Raw genomic sequence first — 19,705 nt, forward strand, 5'->3', positions numbered from 1 at the left:
CGGCGTGTCAGTGTCCACGTCAAAGTAAATGCATACTTTAAACAGCTGCGACGTCGCCAGACAAGAATAGAATCTATGGAGGACGTGAACTTTTTTTTCTCTCCGCAGAAATAATGGCTCACAGATGTGTACCTCGTGATCCGTGGCGAGGTTTTTGAAGTTAATTGCTTTGAGCGCACGTTTTCGCTAATCCGGCGTGAAATGAATTAACTGTAAAAAATCACTTGTCGGACGCGCTCCTGGTCTGACCCCGTTTGACAAAAGTAGTCCGAGTTCACGTGGGAAAAAAACGCTGAGGAGTTATATCCGTGTTGAGATAAAAGTGTTTGTCTGTGAAGTCGAGAATAAACAATAAACTTTTCAGAGATTTTTTTCTTCTCGTCGAGCGTCTGAAGTTGCCTTTGGAGTGATTCATGTTGGAGTTTAATCTTTAATCGACTGTTTTCGAGACGCCATTTTGTCAATTTATCCCCGTTTAACCTCCACTGTGACACGCCCACTGTGACGTACGCACTTCCTTCTACAGTTTTATTTTCTTAATCGGTGATACTCGTAGTCTAGTGTGACGTGCAGCTGTCCATAGGGGGCGCCGAGCTACGTTTACGGCGGCGGCGGCTCCCATTGGACACCGCGGTTTTCTAACGCAGAAGTCAGCGGATTTGTTTCTGTTATTATGTCGTTTTCGATGAATATTGTGATTTAAAATGTGTAAATTATGACAGAATGATCTAGAGCACATATGTCAAACTCAAGGCCCATGGGCTAAACCTGGCCCTCCACATCATTTTACGCGGCCCTCGACATGTTAAATTACAAGATATGATGGTCTTAAAAGGTCAATTTATCAGGAGACACACAGTTACGCATCCATATTTTTACATCTTTGCAAATGTATATGTAATAATTGTAAGTTGAACAAGTAATAAACACAGAAACAATTAATTAACGATTTGAAAAGTAGTTACATTTATTTTACATCTGGCCCTTTGACGGCGGCCATTTTGCGGGTGTGGCCCTCGTTGAAAATATGTTTGACACCCCTGATCTAGAGATTATAACTATAGAGACACACGCTCAATACGTCTGATTTAAATTGAATAACCTCGTGTAAAAATAGTCTACTTGATGTTTGTAGCAACGTAAACAAGCCCCCTCCGTTGTCAGGTAATTATAATCATAGCCAGTCCTAATTTAATCGAGGATGAACCAGAGGAGCAGAGGACATTAGTGGCAAAAGAACGACGTATTGATTATGCAACGAGAAGACACGGAGTTAGTCTGGTGTCGGCTTCCAAAGACAAAAGTGCTAAATACTAAGATACTTTTCAACATTTTTACATAAAGTTCCACTGTGAAATAAGCCACGATTCAAAGAGTTAATCAGGATAAACAGGTTTAACTTAATAGATTCATGAATAAAATGTACTATGTAGTGTTGTTATTTAAGTAAAAGTACAGATACAGAGGTAAAAAGTTACTCAAGGAAAAGTTAAAGTATCACATGAAAACATCTACTTGAGTGAAAGTATTTAAGTACCTGTGAAAATGTACTTTAAGAGTAAAAAGTGTTGTTAATTTTAAGTGTAAATGTAGTGATATTGATTAAAAATTAGACATATTTTGTACTTTATATATATTATACTTTAGTCAAGATGTTACTATGAAAATGGTAAAAATAACAATAATAACCCCTCAAATCATATGAAAAGTACTTTTTACTTTTCAGTCCTGTTCAACAATGTAGTGGACAAGAAAGTACAGATACTGCTCTCAAATGTAGTGAAGTAAAAGTAAAAAGTATCCACTGTAAAATGTACTTAAGTAAGGTAGAGATACGTAAAAATTCCACGTACGCACAGTACTTTACCACTTGTACTTCGTTATCTTCCACCATTGAGTACAAGCCTGAAATATTTACAGATATAGAAATGAATTTGAGTATAAATCAGTTACGTCGGTCCCTCTTTCCGCCGCTCAGCTGTTTTTCTATGTCACCTGTTCAGTTTGAAGGTGGGACAGTGGGATCACATGACAGGACGTGTGTGTGTGTGTGTGTGTGTGTGTTGTCATTCTGTCTCTTTAGTGATGGGGGTTTGTGTTACAGTTTCCCAGCAACCTCTTTGAGAAAGTTGTAGCATTGGATAACCTTGTGCCTGTGCAAAAACCCACAATAATGGAACCAATTTGAGTCATAAAGGCACAGGTACAATGGGGCTATGATGAATATACGACACCACTACTACTACTACTACTACTACTACTACTACTACTACTACTACTACTACTACTACTACGACATCTCCCCACATGTTAGTGTCAAATGAAACATCTCACACTATGAGGACTTCAGGGACACGCCTGCTGGTGCCTAGAGTCAGGACTAAACCAGAAGTGAACCAGGACTAAACCAGGACTAAACCAGGGCTAAAACAGGACTAAACCAGGACTAAACCAGGACTAAACCAGAACTAAACCAGGGCTAAACCAGGACTAAACCAGGACTAAACCAGGACTAAACCAGAACTAAACCAGGGCTAAACCAGGACTAATCCACAGCTAAAGCAGGACTAAAGCAGGACTAAACCAGGACTAAACCAGGACTAAACCAGGACTAAACATGAACTAAACCAGGACTAAACCAGGGCTAAACCAGGACTAAACATGAAATAGATTTAATGTTATTTTTATGATGATTATTTGTGATTATTTATGTTTTGATTTGTTGTATTATGATTTTATTGTCTTTTACATCTGTAAAACACTTTCTAATTACTTTTGTGTATGAAATGTGATATTATACAAATAAACTTCCTTTGCCTTCTACTACCATCAGCACATTACTGTTCTATTAGCCTTGAACTTTGACTTCTCTCCCCATGTTCCTAAACGTGCAGCAAGGTCATGTTTCTACTGCAAAAACATGAAAAAGTGCAGGGAAAAGTGTTGGATTGTGTGTCCTACCAGCAGCACTGACGTCCTGACCGCCTCTGACACGCTCTGCCTCAGCTCTGCAGCCGTCCCGGGTTTGTGGAGCCCCCGGGTGAACTTCCTCGCCTCAGGTGGAGCAGAAGCCATGGCGCAGCCCTCCATGCATCACACCAGACGCTCCCAGCAGTGAGCCATACGCGGAGCCGTCCCGAACCTGCGAAAACAACACATCCACAGCTGTTTTGACCCTCTCAGGACCCGTAGACTGACTTCATTTGTGCTTCTGCATGTCTCCAAAGCTGTTTCTGAGGATGATCGGGGTCCAGTTTGGGGCTAAAGGACAGCCCTCTCTCCCCTCACGCGCTCTCTCTGCTCTGTCTGTCCTGGAGCGAGTGAATCGGCTCTTGAACGGCTCCTCAGCGTGAACGAATGGAACAGGATAAAAAATTTTTTCTCTTTTCTGTCTGGTTTTTATGCGTTTTTACACTGAACCAACACAATAAGAGCTTTTGGCACAGACGTAAACACATTTCTGATCATAAAAACACTTCTTTTGGATTAGTTTGTTGTTAAATGATTGTTTTTTGTCACATAAACAAACATAAAAAGAGCCATTTTGATTTTTTTGAACGGCTCTTTTATACAAACGCATGCAAAATAAAAGAGATTCGGATCCCATAAAAGAGCCAAAAGTCCCATCATTAGTCCAGGGTCTGCACCGCCCCCTTGGCTCGTTCTTGGAGCATGGTGCGAAAGAAACACTCCCGTTCCACCCATGTTTTGTAGATAATTATAATCGTATGTTATGTAAAAGTGATCTCTGCGGGTTTATTTGGGTTTACAATGTCCCTCAAACGGCGCAAAACTTCATCTATGTGCAAATTTCGTGCACTTTAATCATTACTGAAGCACGTTTTGTTTAAAGTTCGCGTTTAAAATTGATATAAGCTGTTTGTAACGGCACACACGAGCGCACATCGCCCTCTGGTGGTGCGCTTCTGAACTGCATCACTTAATAAATAGCACACACAGGCTCACAGCGCCCTCTGTTGGTGCTCTCCTGAACATGCAGCACTTAATAGATAAAATAGATGACACATTAAATTGTAATCAACACAATTTAGGTCTGAGCAAGTGATAAACACAACACAAGCAGCATTGAAACATGTAGATATTGTTATTTGTAAAGGTTTATATTTAAATTAATGTGTTTGATGTTAACATTTTGATGCCGTTTGTTTTTGTATATCTCGCTCAATCATGCAAGTGTAATAAAAATGTGTTTTCATCAGTAGGATATACGACTAATCGACTAATAAGGGCAGGGAGAGTCGCAAATAATGCTGTAATAAGAAGAAGTAATAATAGTAATAATAATAGATAGATAAATAAATAAATAAATAATGCTGTAATAAGAAGTAATAATAGTAACAATATTAAATAAATAAATAAATAAATAATGCTGTAATAAAAAGTAATAACGCTGCCTTCATGTGCTATGTGAGAGATGATATTTTTGATTCTGCTTTTGTGCTCGTAGCAAAATTAAACCCTCTTTTTCTTGACAAATATCTATGCAAACAGTGTAAACAAGTGAATTTGCATTAGACAGTGGCCTACAGATCACTCAGGAAAAAAAAAGAAAACAGTAACTGCTTTGTATGTAATTAAGTGGGGATAAACATGCATTAAACTTCTAAATACAACATAATTAAGCAGACAAAATAAACAACCAACCCACAAGTGTAAAAAAAACAAACAACAAACACTCATTTTGCTCATTCACTGCTGTCTTCCATCGAGAGGTCAAAGGTTATTTTCATCTCAGCAGCTCGGGCAACACAATTATTTGCCTGTTCTTCAGTAGAAAACACGACAGTTGAGAGGCACTTGACGTGCAATTTCCCACTTGACAAGTCCTATTTACCATAATTCCCACAGCACTTGAAGGCAGCATAATTAGAATCTTTATTTTTAGCCATACACATTTGTAAATCTAAAACTGTATTAATAATTGTGTGCACACGTGTCAATATCTATGTGGCATGTTTATGTAGCCAAGTTGGAATGTAGCCAAACATGGAATGAAATAAGGGCAAATATTTTCTGTCCTACATTACGCAAAAATGACTCATGTGAGCTCTTAGCCAAGTTATAATGTTATTACCTCATCTAAAACAGACCTGGACTTGTGTTTTGTTTCATTCACATGTTTGAGTAACACTTTATTATTAATCTGTTACATCTCTAAAGCTCAAAATGCTCTGTTCCACTTTGTGATGTCATGAAGTGGTAGTTTACAAGTTAACAGCTCCTTTTTACCTTTAGTTCAGTAGAGATTGGCAGTTCCAGGGCTGAAATTATCCAAATGATTCTAGTGAAGGTGTTTGGAGTTTAAAAACACAGTGGAGCACTTCCTGTATTACCACATAATGACATCACAAGGTGGAGGAGGAGAGAGAGGAAGAGGGAGGAGAGAGAGGAGGCGAGAGGGATGGGATGAGAGAAAAGTAAAGGAGGGGAAAATAGAGAGAGTGTGGGAAGGAGGGGAGAGAGTGAGCAGACAAGGAGTAGGAAGGAGGAAGAAAGAGGGGATGACGGGAGGTGAGAGGAAGAGGAAAGAAAAACTCAGCGTAAATATACAGGATTTTTTAAAACATGGGCGAACGAGCTCTTGGAAACAGTGCGGGTTCTATTTGGTTAAACTCGATGCTAAATGTAAAAAGAACTGTTTAGGATCATGTTGCCAGCGGGGAAAAGGGTAATACTAGGAAATTGTTAAGGGCAGAGGCATCAAAAATGGAAAATTGGCTTGATGTGATGCTGTTATGGAGAAATTGACTTATACGTTAAGATTAGAAACAGAGAAAATTTAGAATATATGGAAAGACTGGCTGGATTTTGTAAAACCACTAAGATATGATTTTATCTAAATGTGATTATTCCCCAGTATTTGGTTCTGCTGCTCAGTTGTGGTATTGTTAATCTTATTTTCTTTAAGGAAAAAAAAGGATGTGGGTCAAAATATTTCTGATTGTACATAGTTTGTGCTGCAAAAATAAAAATATAATACAAATTTTAAATCAGGACTAAACCAGGACTATACATGGACTAAACCAGGACTAAACCAGGACTATACATGGACTAAACCAGGACTAAACCAAGACTAAACAAGGACTAAACATAAACTAAAGCAGGACTAAACCAGGTCTAAACCAGGACTGAACCAGGACTAAAACAGGACTAAACCAGGACTAACTATAAACTAAAGCAGGACTAAAGTAGGACTAAACTAGGACTGAACCAGGACTAAAACAGGACTAAACCAGGACTAACTATAAACTAAAGCAGGACTAAAGTAGGACTAAACCAGGACTAAACACGAACTAAACCAGGACTAAACTAGGACTAAACTAGGACTAAAACAGGACTAAACCAGGACTAAACATGGACTAAACCAGGACTAAACCAGGACTAAACTAGGACTAAACATGAACTAAACCAGGACTAAACCAGGACTGAACCAGGACTGAATCAGTACTAAACATAGACTAAACCAGGAAAGGGTAAAAAACAAACAAACACATGGCTATGTTTATAAAGAGGAAACAGCATTATAACATAAAAAAACAACATAATAAGTTCAGTTTAACAGATCTTTTGCATCCCTGTAGACCTGAACCTGCGTGGAATTAACAATGCATGAGTTGTGCACGGTAAATAAACTTGTATACCGTTGTTATTCCTGTAGTCTGCGGCGTGGCGGCGCTGTGGCACTCCCATACTGCTCTCCACAGTCCTCCACCCCCAACACCAACCCACAGCAACCTGATACCGGAGACGAGCGGTCCAGACGAGCCTGCAAACGCCCTCCTGTCTGTGTGTCTCTGTGTCTGCCCCGCGGAGCTCCGAGCCGCCCGCCCCGGGGAACATCCGACCCCCGAGAAACACAGCAACTCACCCCGGACTAACACTCTGCGCCTCGGACCAGAAAGCCTCACTGCGGGCGCCCTCTGACTTGTATTTTTCCCTGTGCAAAAGATCGTGAAGAAATGACTCGGGACTCTGGGAACTAACTGGCTAGCTATTATGCTAACGCGGATTAGCTTCGTTAGCAGTCCGCTTGTAAACTAGCCGCGTAACCAAGTCAACTGTTATTTGCGGATTTTTAGTTTTTTGTGTGTGATTAAATCGGTTGTTTGTACCGGTAAACACATCACGATGCCGTCGGTGTAGCTTAGCACGTTTATAACCGCTGATTTATGGCGTTGTTTTGTTCTTTGGTTAAGTTTTCTAGTGCCAGACAGTCGTGAGGGCAGTTAGCATGTCGGCTAGCAGGAATCAACGGTGTTTGCGGGCTAGTTGTAGAAGCCACATACGCCAGCCGAGTTAACCGCGTCATGTATCCGCACTTTCGATAAACTGGTAACCCAACTTTCTACCGCGCTTAGACAAAATACCTCAACACCCAAGCCTACAAAAAAAAGCACTGATTATCCATCTTTCCTTCATGTCCGTGAGATCAGTTCAAGTTGTTGAGCTGACGTGAGGAAAAGTGGCGAAAATCTCATACCGGGAGTGAAGCAGGACTTTTAATACGAAGTTCGAGGCCAGTGTCCATGGAGACAGTCACTGCAATGGGCCGCATCACCTCCAAGTCTCTGGCCAAATTTGGGATCTGCCTGACTATCCTCCTCACTTCCGTGGCTGGTAAGTGCTCATCACAGTTACTCAATAGATTTTCAGAAAGTAGAAAGTGTACTTCAGATGAATATTTAATGATTTCCTTGATGTTTTTCGTATTTAGAAGGGCTTGGACCAGTTTTATGTCTGCCTGTGTGGGTTGATGATGTTCTAAAGATGAGCTGGTTGTCCTGTTTTTAAAATTCCGTAATTGGAAAACATGTCTCCTCTCCTCTTCTTGTTTGTGTGAGTCTGGCATCCACAAGTCTGCATTCCCATGTAATCTGAAATCTGGCTTTTCCTGTTTATTTTGGTGCGTTGATGTGTATAATTCAAAGTGGATGACCAAACCTTCAGATATCCTTCCCCTCCTCCAGTGAACCAAATGCACTCCTTGCTCCATTTTACTCGTTCTCTGTACAAAAGCCTGGAAAAACACTACCCCGCAGTCCTTGTCTGCCAAGTTGTGCCCCCTGTTTCAAGACTTTTGGGCTGTAGCCAGGGTTCTGTGAAACCTTGAGCATGATAAGATAGCGGCTTGGCTTGGCGGAGCTGCTCTCAGATGGGGAGAGAGGAGAGAGAAAGACTGCATGGGGGGAGAAGGAATTTTGAGAAGACAGGAAAGGTATTTTTTACAAGATGGGTAATTTAAGTGGCGGTGCCGGCACTGTGCTTGAAAATAGGCAGTGTGCTGTAGCGCTGGGATGGGTGTGAATGCCTCTTGTAAACAGCCTGTTAAATCATGTATTATTTCTGTGTCTATGTGGTTCTCAGAGGCTCTTTATTCTCCTGCTGTATTACATTTGAATACGTGAACACAAGTTGTTGTTGGGCATTTCTAAAGAGAGTCTGTGTGCGTTTATCTCTATTGTGTTCAGTTCTGATTTCCTCTTTTGTGTCATTCCATGCAAACACTTTCTATCTGATTGTGGAGCGAAGTTAGAATCCACTCCGACGCTTTAAATATATTTTCATTTTAGAACATCAAAACACAAAGATGAACCAACTATTTTCGGAAGAGGATGAGGCACGAAATAGTAACTGTCAGGCGATGATTTGGGGTCAAGGGAAAGGTTTTGAAATATTAACTCAGATTTTGTGCGAAAAAGGACAACTTGTTCTAATCAGCAAAATGCAAAACTTGTCTTTGGATCCACCCTCGGCACAGCAGCCCCGGCTCATGACTAAAACATGATTACTGATATATGCTCACCTTTATGAAATATGACATTGAAATCATGGAGTCCCTTTAGACGAGTTTAAAGAGCCCATATTACGCTATTTTCTGATCTATGATATGATGTTTTCTCATCACAAACAGACCTGGAGTTGTGTTTGGTTTCATTCACACATGTTTAACACACAAACTCTGCATTTTTTTCAGTTTAAGGAGTTGTCTCAAACTGAAAACACTCTGTACCACCTTGTGATGTCATTTGGTAATACATGAAGTGCTCCACTGTGGTTTTTAAACTCCATTAGAGATATAGTAGAGGTATTTGCTCTTTTTAGCGTATCTGCTATCAGCTTTAAGACTCCAACACAGGCCAGTATTTTATTTGGGCCAACCAGCTGCCTAAAGAATCCACATAAAGCTTTATTTGAAGTTGAATGTGAAGAGGACAATGCACAAAAGGCGACTACCCTGCTCTCTTATCCACTTTGCAGTAAAACAGGGCTGTGGATGAGTTTGTAGTCATTTCGAATTATATCCTTTGGGGAAAACAATCAAAATCAGCCTTATATATCGGCCCCGGTTTCTCTGGATTCTAAACGACCATGAAAAAAATCCATATCGGTCGATTTCTAAACTCCATACACCTTCACTAGAGTCATTTAAATAATGAAATGGAATTACCGATTAGAAGGTTTGTCCACCGATCAGAAGGTTGGCGGTTCAAATCCCGCTCTTGACATAATAAAACATCATTTGTAGAGCGGGCCGAGTATGTTTTTGACGAGGTACCAGCATTATAACATGACTAAAAACCCACAAGAGTCCATTTTGCGTAATGTAGGACCTTTAACAGACTGCGATGACAGGCTGACGATTGACGCTCCTGCTCAATAATCCGTACAAGGGCGATTAATAGATACTTATATGCATGTGCGCCATGTAAACAGCCAATAAACGCAAATCGCTGCACAGTGTAGAATTAATTAAGGGAGCAGTCAGAAGTTGTTGGCGTAATGAGTGTAAAGAGACTGGAGATAAAACGCTGTCTCTCTCTCTCTCTCTGCTCCTGGTGAACTGCTCATGAATGAAAAGTGGGGGCTTCCATTTTTACCCAGGCTGCTGCGTTCTGGTGCTGCAGATGGCAAGAGCATAAGGATGATTTTTTTCCGCAAATCGTTATAATTTTTAAACTTAATTTAACATGTTTGAGATGCTTTCTTAAGAAAAAACGAGCGCCTTTTGTGTCGCGTTTTCAGCAGTCAAGTTCTGATGTGCAGACTACAAACGCCATGCAGTTATTTTGAGAACATGACGTTGACAAAGCACAAACCCGGTTGCCAATAGTGCTAACCCTCTCTTTAGCAAGTTTATTTATATAACACGTTTAAAACATCTTCAGCTGACCCAGAAAAGTCAACCAAAAAACATATATATACAATAACATGAAACATGGACGACAGTAGCTCAGTTTGTAGAGTATTCATCCTCTGATCTGAAGTTTGGAGGTACAGATCTTGCTTTTGGCATAAAAACATCATTGGTAGACACGGATCCAGAGCACAGGTTGGCGGTGTGATTCCAGCTCCCACAGATGAATGCTGTTGTTGAGTCTTCGGGCAGTTAGCGCATCTGATGTAAAGCGCTTTGAAGGTGGAAAAGCGCTATATAAAAATGTGTGAAAATACCACATTTAAAACAACTTCAGCTGCCCAGAGTGCTTTACATGAAAGTAAACAGAAAACAAATATACAAATCACATGATACATAGGAAAAGAACAATAAAACACCAAGTTGCCCTGTCTAGCTAGTGTTAAATGCCAGGGAGAAGAGGTGGATTTTCAGTCTAGTCTTGAATTGTGCCAAATTGTGTAAATTAACCGTTCATATTTCAGTGCCTTCCATAGACTGTATACATCAATGGACGTAGCTAACCTGCTAGCTGCCACTTTCCAAATTGGAAGTGATCATGTGTGCGCTTCCGGCTCCGTCGACTCTGGCTCCAATTCGCTTTCTATTGAAAAACTGTGGCCGTTTTCTCTGTAACTGCTGCTGTCAGACTCGTCGTTTTGGTCTTAAGATGTTCGTATTAACCCGCTCTACATGATCCTGGGGTTTTTATTTCGCTATTGTGTCTGTAAATCAGGATATGAACATAAATAACATATCTAAATTAGCCGCTAGAACTGCTAGCCTCGATGAGCTTCGTTTGACTGGAGCCGAACGCTGTGGGTGACGTCACACTCGCTTAGTCCACTTCTTTATACTTTAAACTTTATGCAGTCCCGCTCTTGGACATGTTGAAAATACACTGCGAACAAAATATAGCTTTGTAATTGTAATGCTGGTCCAACATTTGATATTTTTCTCCTAATTTACAGCCCGTGCGTACAAATGTCACCCATGGCTTTTTGTCGTCTTGTCAAACTGATAGACTTCTCTTCACTACTAATTCGTCTCCTGCTGAATTTCTTTGTGGCGCTGTCTTCCAGACTCGCCCACTATTCTTGTCCATAATGTTAGTTTTTTTTTTTGTTTTTTTTTTCATTCATTGTTCCATTCTCTCTCCAAAGCGCAGTGTGTTTTAACCTGTCAAGAGCTCCACTTTCTTGGTTCTTCCTGTCTGCGTCCCCTGTGACTAATCGCATGTGGGTGTCTGCCTGCTGTTCACAAATCTCCCAAAAACATCGTAGCCTGAACCACACAACCTGCAGGTGGTTCAGTTCTGCAAAGTTGGACTAGTAATTACATGGAATCGGGGTGTACTTTTTCAAAAAATCAAACTCTAGACCAGATACTCATTTAAACAAGTTTCGATACTAAAAAAACAAGACTGCTGCTAGCTTTAAAACGATCTTGAGCTGTATCAGAGCAAGTATAAGACCACGTAGACTAGTAAACGCCCATGGACCACGATGGAATCTACCATTTAATATTGAAAATCACATTCTACTGTCTATAAAAGAGTGTTTTTAATTATCTTCATGGAATAGGAACCAGTATTGAGCTTATTCCTTAGTGACAAAATCGAGTTTGAACTAAACAAAACGTACTCCACAGCTGTAATAATCGAGTTTGACTGGTTACAGAAAAGGATGACACTAGCTTGCGATCCAGGTAAGCGAACATCTCAGCGGTTAAAAGCCCAGTGAAGTCTTGTTGCTATGGCGCTGGCAGGTCATAAACAGCTCTTTTCTCTTGAGACTTTGGCGCAGAGGTGAAATAAACATAATATTAATGTAATAGATTAATGTTTCTGGAGGGAAATCGCTTCCCCTTTGACCTTTTCACAATATTGTATTTATGATTGTCAAATTTCCAGCTTGATTTTGAGCCCAAGGAGAAAAATGTCGTATTTACTTGCCTGGAATCCAGAACACACATCTCTTCAATACTTGAAATGGCAATTTGGGACAAGTGTGGTCCGTCTGTATCAGAAAAAATAAAGGAAAAAAATCTCGCAGGGGCTGAAAAACATGGAGGATGTGATTTTATTTGTGAATCTTCGTTCGTTTCACATGAGTCACGGAAATGAACAGATTTGAAAGTAGCACATTCAAAAACTCTTCAGCTGAACGAAGTGCTTCACATAAAAGTCAGCAAAAAAAAACTATACAGACCAAACGATACATAAGAAAAGACAAATAAAACACCAAGATGCCCTGTCTAGTGAGTGTTAAATGCCAGGGAGAAGAGGAGGTTTTCAGTCTAGTCTTTTGTGTCTTTTTATTTTGTTCGACAAGTTTAGCTGTTCATATTTCAGTTCATTCCATAGACTGTATATATAATTGGACAGAGCTAACCTGCTAGCTGCCACGTTCCAAACAGGAAGTGAACATGGGCACACTTCCGGCTACATCGACTCTGGCTCCAATTCACTTTCTATTGAAAAACTGTGTCCTGTCACTCTGTACCTGCTGCTGTCAGACTTGTCATTTTGGTCTTAAATGTTCGTATTAACCCGCTCTACATGATCCTGGGGATTTTTATTTCGCTTTTTTGTCCGTAAATCGAGATATGAACATTAATAACAGACAAATCAGGCGTCAAACCTCTCGTACATAGGAACGCACCGATCCAGTTTTTTCAGTTCTGATGCGATGTCGATATATAAGTCTCTGCCAATCCCCAGTGTCAACAGATACTAGCACAGAGACTGAAACATTATTAATTTCCTTTAAACACAAACGGCATAAGGTAATATTGACCCAAATGTGTTTTATAACTTATTTGTCGTTTAAAGCAGGGGTGTCAAACTCAATTTCACCGAGGGCCACATCAGTAAAATGGTTTGTGTCAAATTTGCAGAGATATTAAAAAATATGTCCGTGTAAGTGCTTAACTCCCGAACTTTAACATGACATACATTTAAATTTATCTTATCGTGGGCCACATAAAACCACATGGCGGGCCGCATTTGGCCCCGGGGCCTTGAGTTTGACACATGTGGTTAAAAGCCACTACAGATCAGCTTTGAAAAATACAAGTTCAATATTATGAGGCATTTTGCTCCAACATTGCCCAGTATATCATCTTATTACACCAATTTATAAACCAATCTCGTGGCCGCTGCTTCCCTGGTACACAGTTTATTTTTTGCTATTGATGAAAACACTGCCTTTTATCCTGTGCGCCTTAACCGCCCCTGAACTGCGTCTGCGACATCAGTTATATAAACTCAAAGATCTTTTTAATCCCGAGCTAAGCCGAATGTCTGCAGCGCTATGGAGTCCGGCTGAATTCCTTTCCTTAGCATTTAAAGGTGTTCACGTTGTGTTTGCACGTCCTCATCCTAGATCTACGTCTACAGCGTCGGACACAGTGTTTACTCGGCCTCTCGCCTCTGGGTTCACGCACACGCCTCAAACCAAAACTAAAGTTACTGCCTGCAGATTACACAGCTACACACTGAATGGACGCTTTTTTTTTACACAGCCCATGCGGATCAGAGCAGAGCCAGGTATCGCTAGCCTCGGCAACGGGGGTGTTTTCAGTTGTAAGTCGAGCATTACAGTGACAAGGCCAATTCAGAACGAGCTGTACGCCAAGAGATGTAATTTAGACCAGAATCGCGTCACATTTTTGACATTTTAAAAGCAACATCAGGGGTCTCCCATATGATAAACCTAAGATGAATTTCTAAAAGTAGACGTCGTAGTAAAAAAAAAGGCTATTGCGAGAATCTCCAAGCCTCTAAGTATCGCTAAAGGTCTTCATCATACACTGCTGAATGCGCGTTTTTACTATAAATGGAGCCGTGTAGTAGTAAATGGCTCCTTCCTGGCTTTCTTTCCAACGCTATTCTGCAAAACGGGGTAATGTGATGATGCGAATGTATCTCGGCCATCTGCGAGGCGGGCACTTTTTTATGAGGATTTCCACCGGCTCCAGCGCTCGCAGATATATCATATTTGTGCACTTAGGCTGCACCATTATGTAGCCCGAGGACCCAAGTTGACACCGGCTGAGGCTCAGATAGAACCGATGCGAGCCTGGACAGACAGAGGTGTGAATGTTCTATAACGCAACCAGCTCTATACCCTATTAAATGAAGGAAAAAAATAAAAAATCACGGTTGTCTCGCGGCATTAGAGTTCCTGCAGAGGTAAAGAGCGGGCTCACAATGGCGCAGTGTTCTAATTTGGCAAAAACTAGAAATTAGGGGATGCTTCGGAAGACAAAAGGTGCATCCTTGAGATAGTAACTCGGAGTGGCAGGCTACGATTAGCAGCGGCGTTCTCCTTGGCCAACGCGGCGCACAATAAGGCCAACGTGCTCTAAAAATCCTGCTCAGTCAGTGAACAGTTTGGAGTTGGAACCGTTTTTAATTGCTATAAATTTGTCAGAAAATAGCTTTGTTTTTCAGTTTTTCACTCAAAACCGCCGCCAAGTCGTGAACAAAAGCTCGGAATAATCACTTTATCTGTTCTTGCGCATTGGCGTTTTGGAAATTGTCTTAAAGTTTCGTAAAAAGTGCGCTCTTGGCTTTGAGTTTTGGTGGGAGAATTGAACCGCGGTGAGCTGCCCAAGTCTTGATAATTAATGACAAACACTCCAGTAACCAAATTATACTGTTTTGAAATGTGTAATTAGGAGATGATTATGCAGCCATTACTGTACTTCACTTTGACAGAGTGCTTCTCAACAGCTTCAGGCCGACGGGGACAAGTTCAAGTTTAGGTTTGGCAGTGTTATTCTAGGATGTATTTGCAAGTCAAAATAACTGTTGAACTGCTCGCCATGTCGAGACACTAAATCATTAGGTTGTTCTTTTTGTTCATGAGAGAATTGTTTTAATGCAATTTGAAATTTAACACAGAGTATTTAAAAAAAACATGAGCTGCAGTAAATAAACAGTAAAATGAAGCACTTTAGTACTTTAGTTTGCATCTGTAATGAGTCATAGATGTTATTAATTCAAACGTTTATAGCGCAAATCTTATATAGCTAAAAAAATAACCAATAATTTCCCAGTAGCGCACGAGTCTACATTAGGAAAGGCAAGTTTGTATAGCACAATTCGTACACAAAGTAATTCAAAGTGTTTTACAGAACAAGAAAGACATTAAAATCATCAGTCAAAACATAAATAATCATCATAAAATTAACATTAAAACAGAAAAGTGCAGAAAAAACCCTTTCAGTCACATGCACAGCTAAACAGAACCACGGAAATGCTGTTCTAACCAGCTCGTGTGCAGCCCGACACCCAACTTTTGCTTGTACATATATAATCTGAGATTATTACCCTGACCCTTCCCCTCCCTGTCATCTGTGTTTTCATCGCAAATTTGAGAAAGTTAAGTTATAGAGCGGCGCGAGGGGGCAGAGCGAGGGACGGGACGTGGGGAGGGGAGGTTGGGATTTGGGCACAAACGCACGGTGGTCAATGGTGGCGACTTCTAAACTCAGAGGGGGTTGTGGGGGGGGGGTACAGTCTAAATCCTGGGATTAGCATAACTGTACCAGACACAGACTGGCGTGCTGGTGGTGCTGGTGGTGTTTTTGGGTAGAGGGGAAGGGGGGAGCGGAGGGGGGTCGGTCGCGGGTGGGGGTGACGGAGGGTGAGTGATCGTCCCAGGGCAACAGATGGGAGAGATTAAAGCCCACTCGCCCCGTCTGACATCTTTAAACTCCAGCGTAGGGACTAGCACAATTGGGGGTGTCAGCGAATCAGCCCCAATCCCGTGCAGCCTGCTTCAGCAAAATCCACGCAAACACGTATGAAGCGGCAGGCACGTTTCGCTCCACCGTCATGCCAAGGACGTAGAGGGCATCGCGGTTCACTGCCCCTTTTTAAACACGAGAAACCCAAAGTGCGAGCGGCTAAACGTTTTTGGTTACGGCGTAGATGGTTTGCTAGCAAGATAGTTGTAAAATGTCATGAGTGCATTTTAATGGCATTTCCAGTAAATGTCACTAATAGGCCAAAGATCAAATACTGTGTAGATATTGGACAGTGTTGAGTGCTGAAGTTTTATTAAAGATTGATTGCGAGATAGGGTCAAACGCGCTATATGAACGGGTTAGAAGAAGTAGGGCTGTTGGGGCTGCGTAGGTAATAGAATTTGTACTTTTATGTAAAGGTTTTCTAGTGATATCCTTACTGTTTTTTTTGTTTTTTTCAATATATCGGTTTAAAGCCAGTCCTGTCGGTAAAAGCAGGAGTTGGAGAAATAAAAAAAAAGTATATAAAAACTAAATAAAAATCATCCAGCGTGACTTGAAGACCGTTGATCCCTTGTGTGGACGGGCATTTAGGGATACAGTTCCGATCCCGATTTTGATATTCTAGCTTGTCTGCTGATACCCGATAGCTACTGATACCAGAGCAGAGACAGAAAACGGCATTTATTTACTTTAAACTAAACTTAAATAGAACAAAACGGCTATCTTCAAACATTAAGAGATATTCTGGCCAACTACAGACGTATATGTCCAAACAGGATATCGGCTGAATCGATATTTGAAAGCCGATATCCCATCTAGCTAGTTTTTCGGTAGTGACACCAGTACGAAATCGGTGGTCTGTTTTTATTTATTATTAATGAGCTACAACTGCATGGAGATCACCACAAAACGGAAAGATTTTTAATACATAATGGATACAGAGAATTTACTCCTCAACCTGTTCATTTACTTGTTAAAGACTTCATCCGGGTTCAGAAAGAGTGTCGTTTTGGCTCGCTAGATTGTTTTAAAAATAAACACAAAATCCCTCCTGTCCTGTCTGCGTCTCCAATCAGGAATGCCGCTCGGAAATGGCCGCTCGGGTCGGTGTAAGTTATGTGGGACCTTTAATCAAGACTACGCCTCTTGGCGTTTGCGGCTCCTCTACGGGCCTTGGCGGACGAGGAAGGGAGAGAGAGCGAGCGCAGATTAGATCGCTGTTGTTTTTTAGTTGAGAGAGGCGATGGGGTTGTCTGGGGGGGGGAGTGGGTGCTCCGAAGGCCAATTGGGGGAAGGGACGGAGGGAGGGGAGCAGAGATTAGCAAATAACTGGGCCATGGGTAAACACTCCGGCATCATCCAATCAACGACGACCAAAGTACTCCGAAAAAGCTTTTGATATGACTATAGCCTCCCCTCTCTTTCTCTCTTTCTCTCCGTCCCTGTCCCTTCTCTTCTCCCTCGCTCCAATGGCCCTGCCTGCCTGTCTGTAATGCCTCTGACCCACAATCCAATACTGCGGGCGAGATGCAGCCAAGATCCCACATAGAGAAGTCCGTGGAGCAGAACCGGGGACACGAAGAAGCGGCTCCGGCCAATCGCGGATCAAACACAAAAAAAAAAAGATTGGCGGCCAACCAGGAGCGAAGAAACACAGGACAACAGTGCGAGAGCCAGCCTCAGTTAGTGAGCAGACTCCGTACAAACCAGTCCAAGCTTACCAAAGTGATCCCAAGTGCTTTTCCACTATTAACCAATGTATCAGTTCGGATACAGGAGGAAATTAGAAAACTCCTCGTTGCACAATAACATGATATTTAAAGTTCCCGTTTCACGCTGTTTTATGATGCTCTAATGTTGTTTCCTCAGCGCAAACAGACCCGGAGTTGTGTTTTGTTTCATTCACGCAAACCCTGTTCTTCTTCTCAAACAGAAAACGCACTGCTCCACGTTGTGATGTCATAATGTGGTGATACAGGAAGTGCTCCACTGTGTTTTCAAGCTTCAAACACCTTCACCAGAATCATTTTGGATCATTTCCGCACACGAATTCCCGATCTCTACTGAACTGAAGCTAAAAGTTAACTTGAAAACCACTACTACGTGACATCACAAGGTGGAACGGAGCACTTTGAGCTTTCGAGGTGTAGACAGATTGATAATAAAGTGTTACTCAAACGTGTGAATGAAACAAAACGCAACTCCGGGTCTGTTTTCGAGGATGTAACAGCGTTAGGACATGACTTAACGCTCAGAAAAGTCGATTTTGCGTAATGTAGGACTTTGGACAGCAGTCACAGGGGTTGAGGTTGGGTAGGGTACGGGTTGTTGCTGAGGGGGAGTTGTGGACGGAGGGAGGAGGGGGGGGGGCATTTTCCTGGCAGCGTGGCGCGCCCCAGCGAGCGATACGAGACAAAGTGGAGGATGGGAGTTCCAACTATACCCTCGCATTATCCTGATACGCGATACCTTACGTTTCATAGTCTACGCGGGACCCTGGGTAATGCTATAACCCAAGAAGAAGAAGAAGAAGGGAGAGAGATTATCATTTCAGCCTAGAAATCGATTTTAGTTTTGTGAATGAAGATTGCGCCGCGAGATGAAATTCAGAAGTAGCATTGTTATGAAGTTTTTGATTTCATAGCCTTGGATGCCCGCGCAGAAATGAATATTTTAAAAGACGGCAGAAAGTCTTGTATGGATTTCTGCTCTGCTAACGGAACGCGCGGAAGGTCAGTGTTAGTCTAAATGTCTCAGGGTGTTGTCACTAGCTTTGCACTTCCTTCTATTGTCCAAACCTTTCCTTTTATTTTATTTTTTTTCCTTAGGAGTTCCTCGTCTCCAGGGGCGACTCCCGACTCTTCGGCCTCTCCCTGTAACATTAATCAGAAACGATCTTTATGTGCGTGTTATTAAATGTACCTTTATTTTTTTTAATCTGTTGTCACAAACCAGAAGAAGGGTAATTAGTTTTTTTTTTTTTTTTTTCGTTTCTCAAAATGGCTTCCAGCTCTTTGACCTTGTTCGCAACACTAAAAATGCAAATTAAAAATGGGCTCTGCTTGAGTGAAGAAGCCAGGAGTCGTTCCTGATAAACATATTATACTCATAGAGGTCTAATTACGCGTTTTTGAATTAGGCAGATTTGAAAGTGGTTGAAAAGTCATAACAAGTCTATATGCAATTAAATCTCAAACAAAAACTGCCGGCCCAAAGCTCGTGTAGATTAATATAATTGGAAAGCCTACAGCAAATATTAAGCTGAAGTTAAAGCCATATTTAAAATGAATGTGTTCCATCGACGGTGTTAGACGCTCTCAAACTCCACTTATACCTCAGCCCATTAGTAACCTTTACAGACGTGCTCATTAAAATCCATCTGCTACCGTGAAGTTATTAGATAAAACTGCAGCGTCTCACAATGGTAAAAATATAGGATAATGTTAACCTTTTGTGAAATGCTCTTTGTGACTAACAGAACTAACAGAATAAGTGCGTTAAGTACACGTGAACTTTTCTCCATAGAAACTAAAGACTATATTTAATGGCTTTCGCGGTTTGAATAGAACTTAAGGCAAGACGCGATTGTTGGATACGTGTTTACAGGCGCATGGTGTCCACCTGCTTTTATCCAAGGTTTCGCCTGTAGTGTTTCAGAATATGGCGAAGAAAAAAAACTTAATTACATTGAAAACAACAAAAAAGACAAGCGTAGATTTCCGATTTTTTTTGGTGCATAAATTGGTTTAA

At 41.3% G+C, this 19,705-nt stretch overlaps 2 protein-coding genes across 4 annotated transcripts in view; one reads left to right on the forward strand and one right to left on the reverse strand.

Annotated features, from left to right (window-relative positions):
• Positions 1 to 3,298, reverse strand: part of dock9b (dedicator of cytokinesis 9b) — a 75,188-nt gene extending 71,890 nt beyond the window's left edge. For all 3 annotated transcript variants that reach the window (XM_055226293.1, XM_055226298.1, XM_055226288.1), the window contains exon 1: positions 2,962 to 3,298. In XM_055226293.1, coding sequence (XP_055082268.1) covers positions 2,962 to 3,090 — 129 coding nt within the window. In that variant the 5' untranslated portion in view covers positions 3,091 to 3,298. The remainder of the gene's footprint in view (positions 1 to 2,961) is intronic.
• A 3,470-nt stretch (positions 3,299 to 6,768) lies between these two features.
• Positions 6,769 to 19,705, forward strand: part of LOC117383994 (bone morphogenetic protein receptor type-2-like) — a 40,193-nt gene continuing 27,256 nt past the window's right edge. The window contains exon 1 of the mRNA XM_033981256.2: positions 6,769 to 7,638. Within this exon, the coding sequence (XP_033837147.1) occupies positions 7,548 to 7,638 (91 nt within the window). The 5' untranslated portion in view covers positions 6,769 to 7,547. The remainder of the gene's footprint in view (positions 7,639 to 19,705) is intronic.

The sequence above is a fragment of the Periophthalmus magnuspinnatus genome, chromosome 2 (assembly GCF_009829125.3).
Source record: "Periophthalmus magnuspinnatus isolate fPerMag1 chromosome 2, fPerMag1.2.pri, whole genome shotgun sequence".
Taxonomy (NCBI): Eukaryota; Metazoa; Chordata; class Actinopteri; order Gobiiformes; family Gobiidae; genus Periophthalmus; species Periophthalmus magnuspinnatus.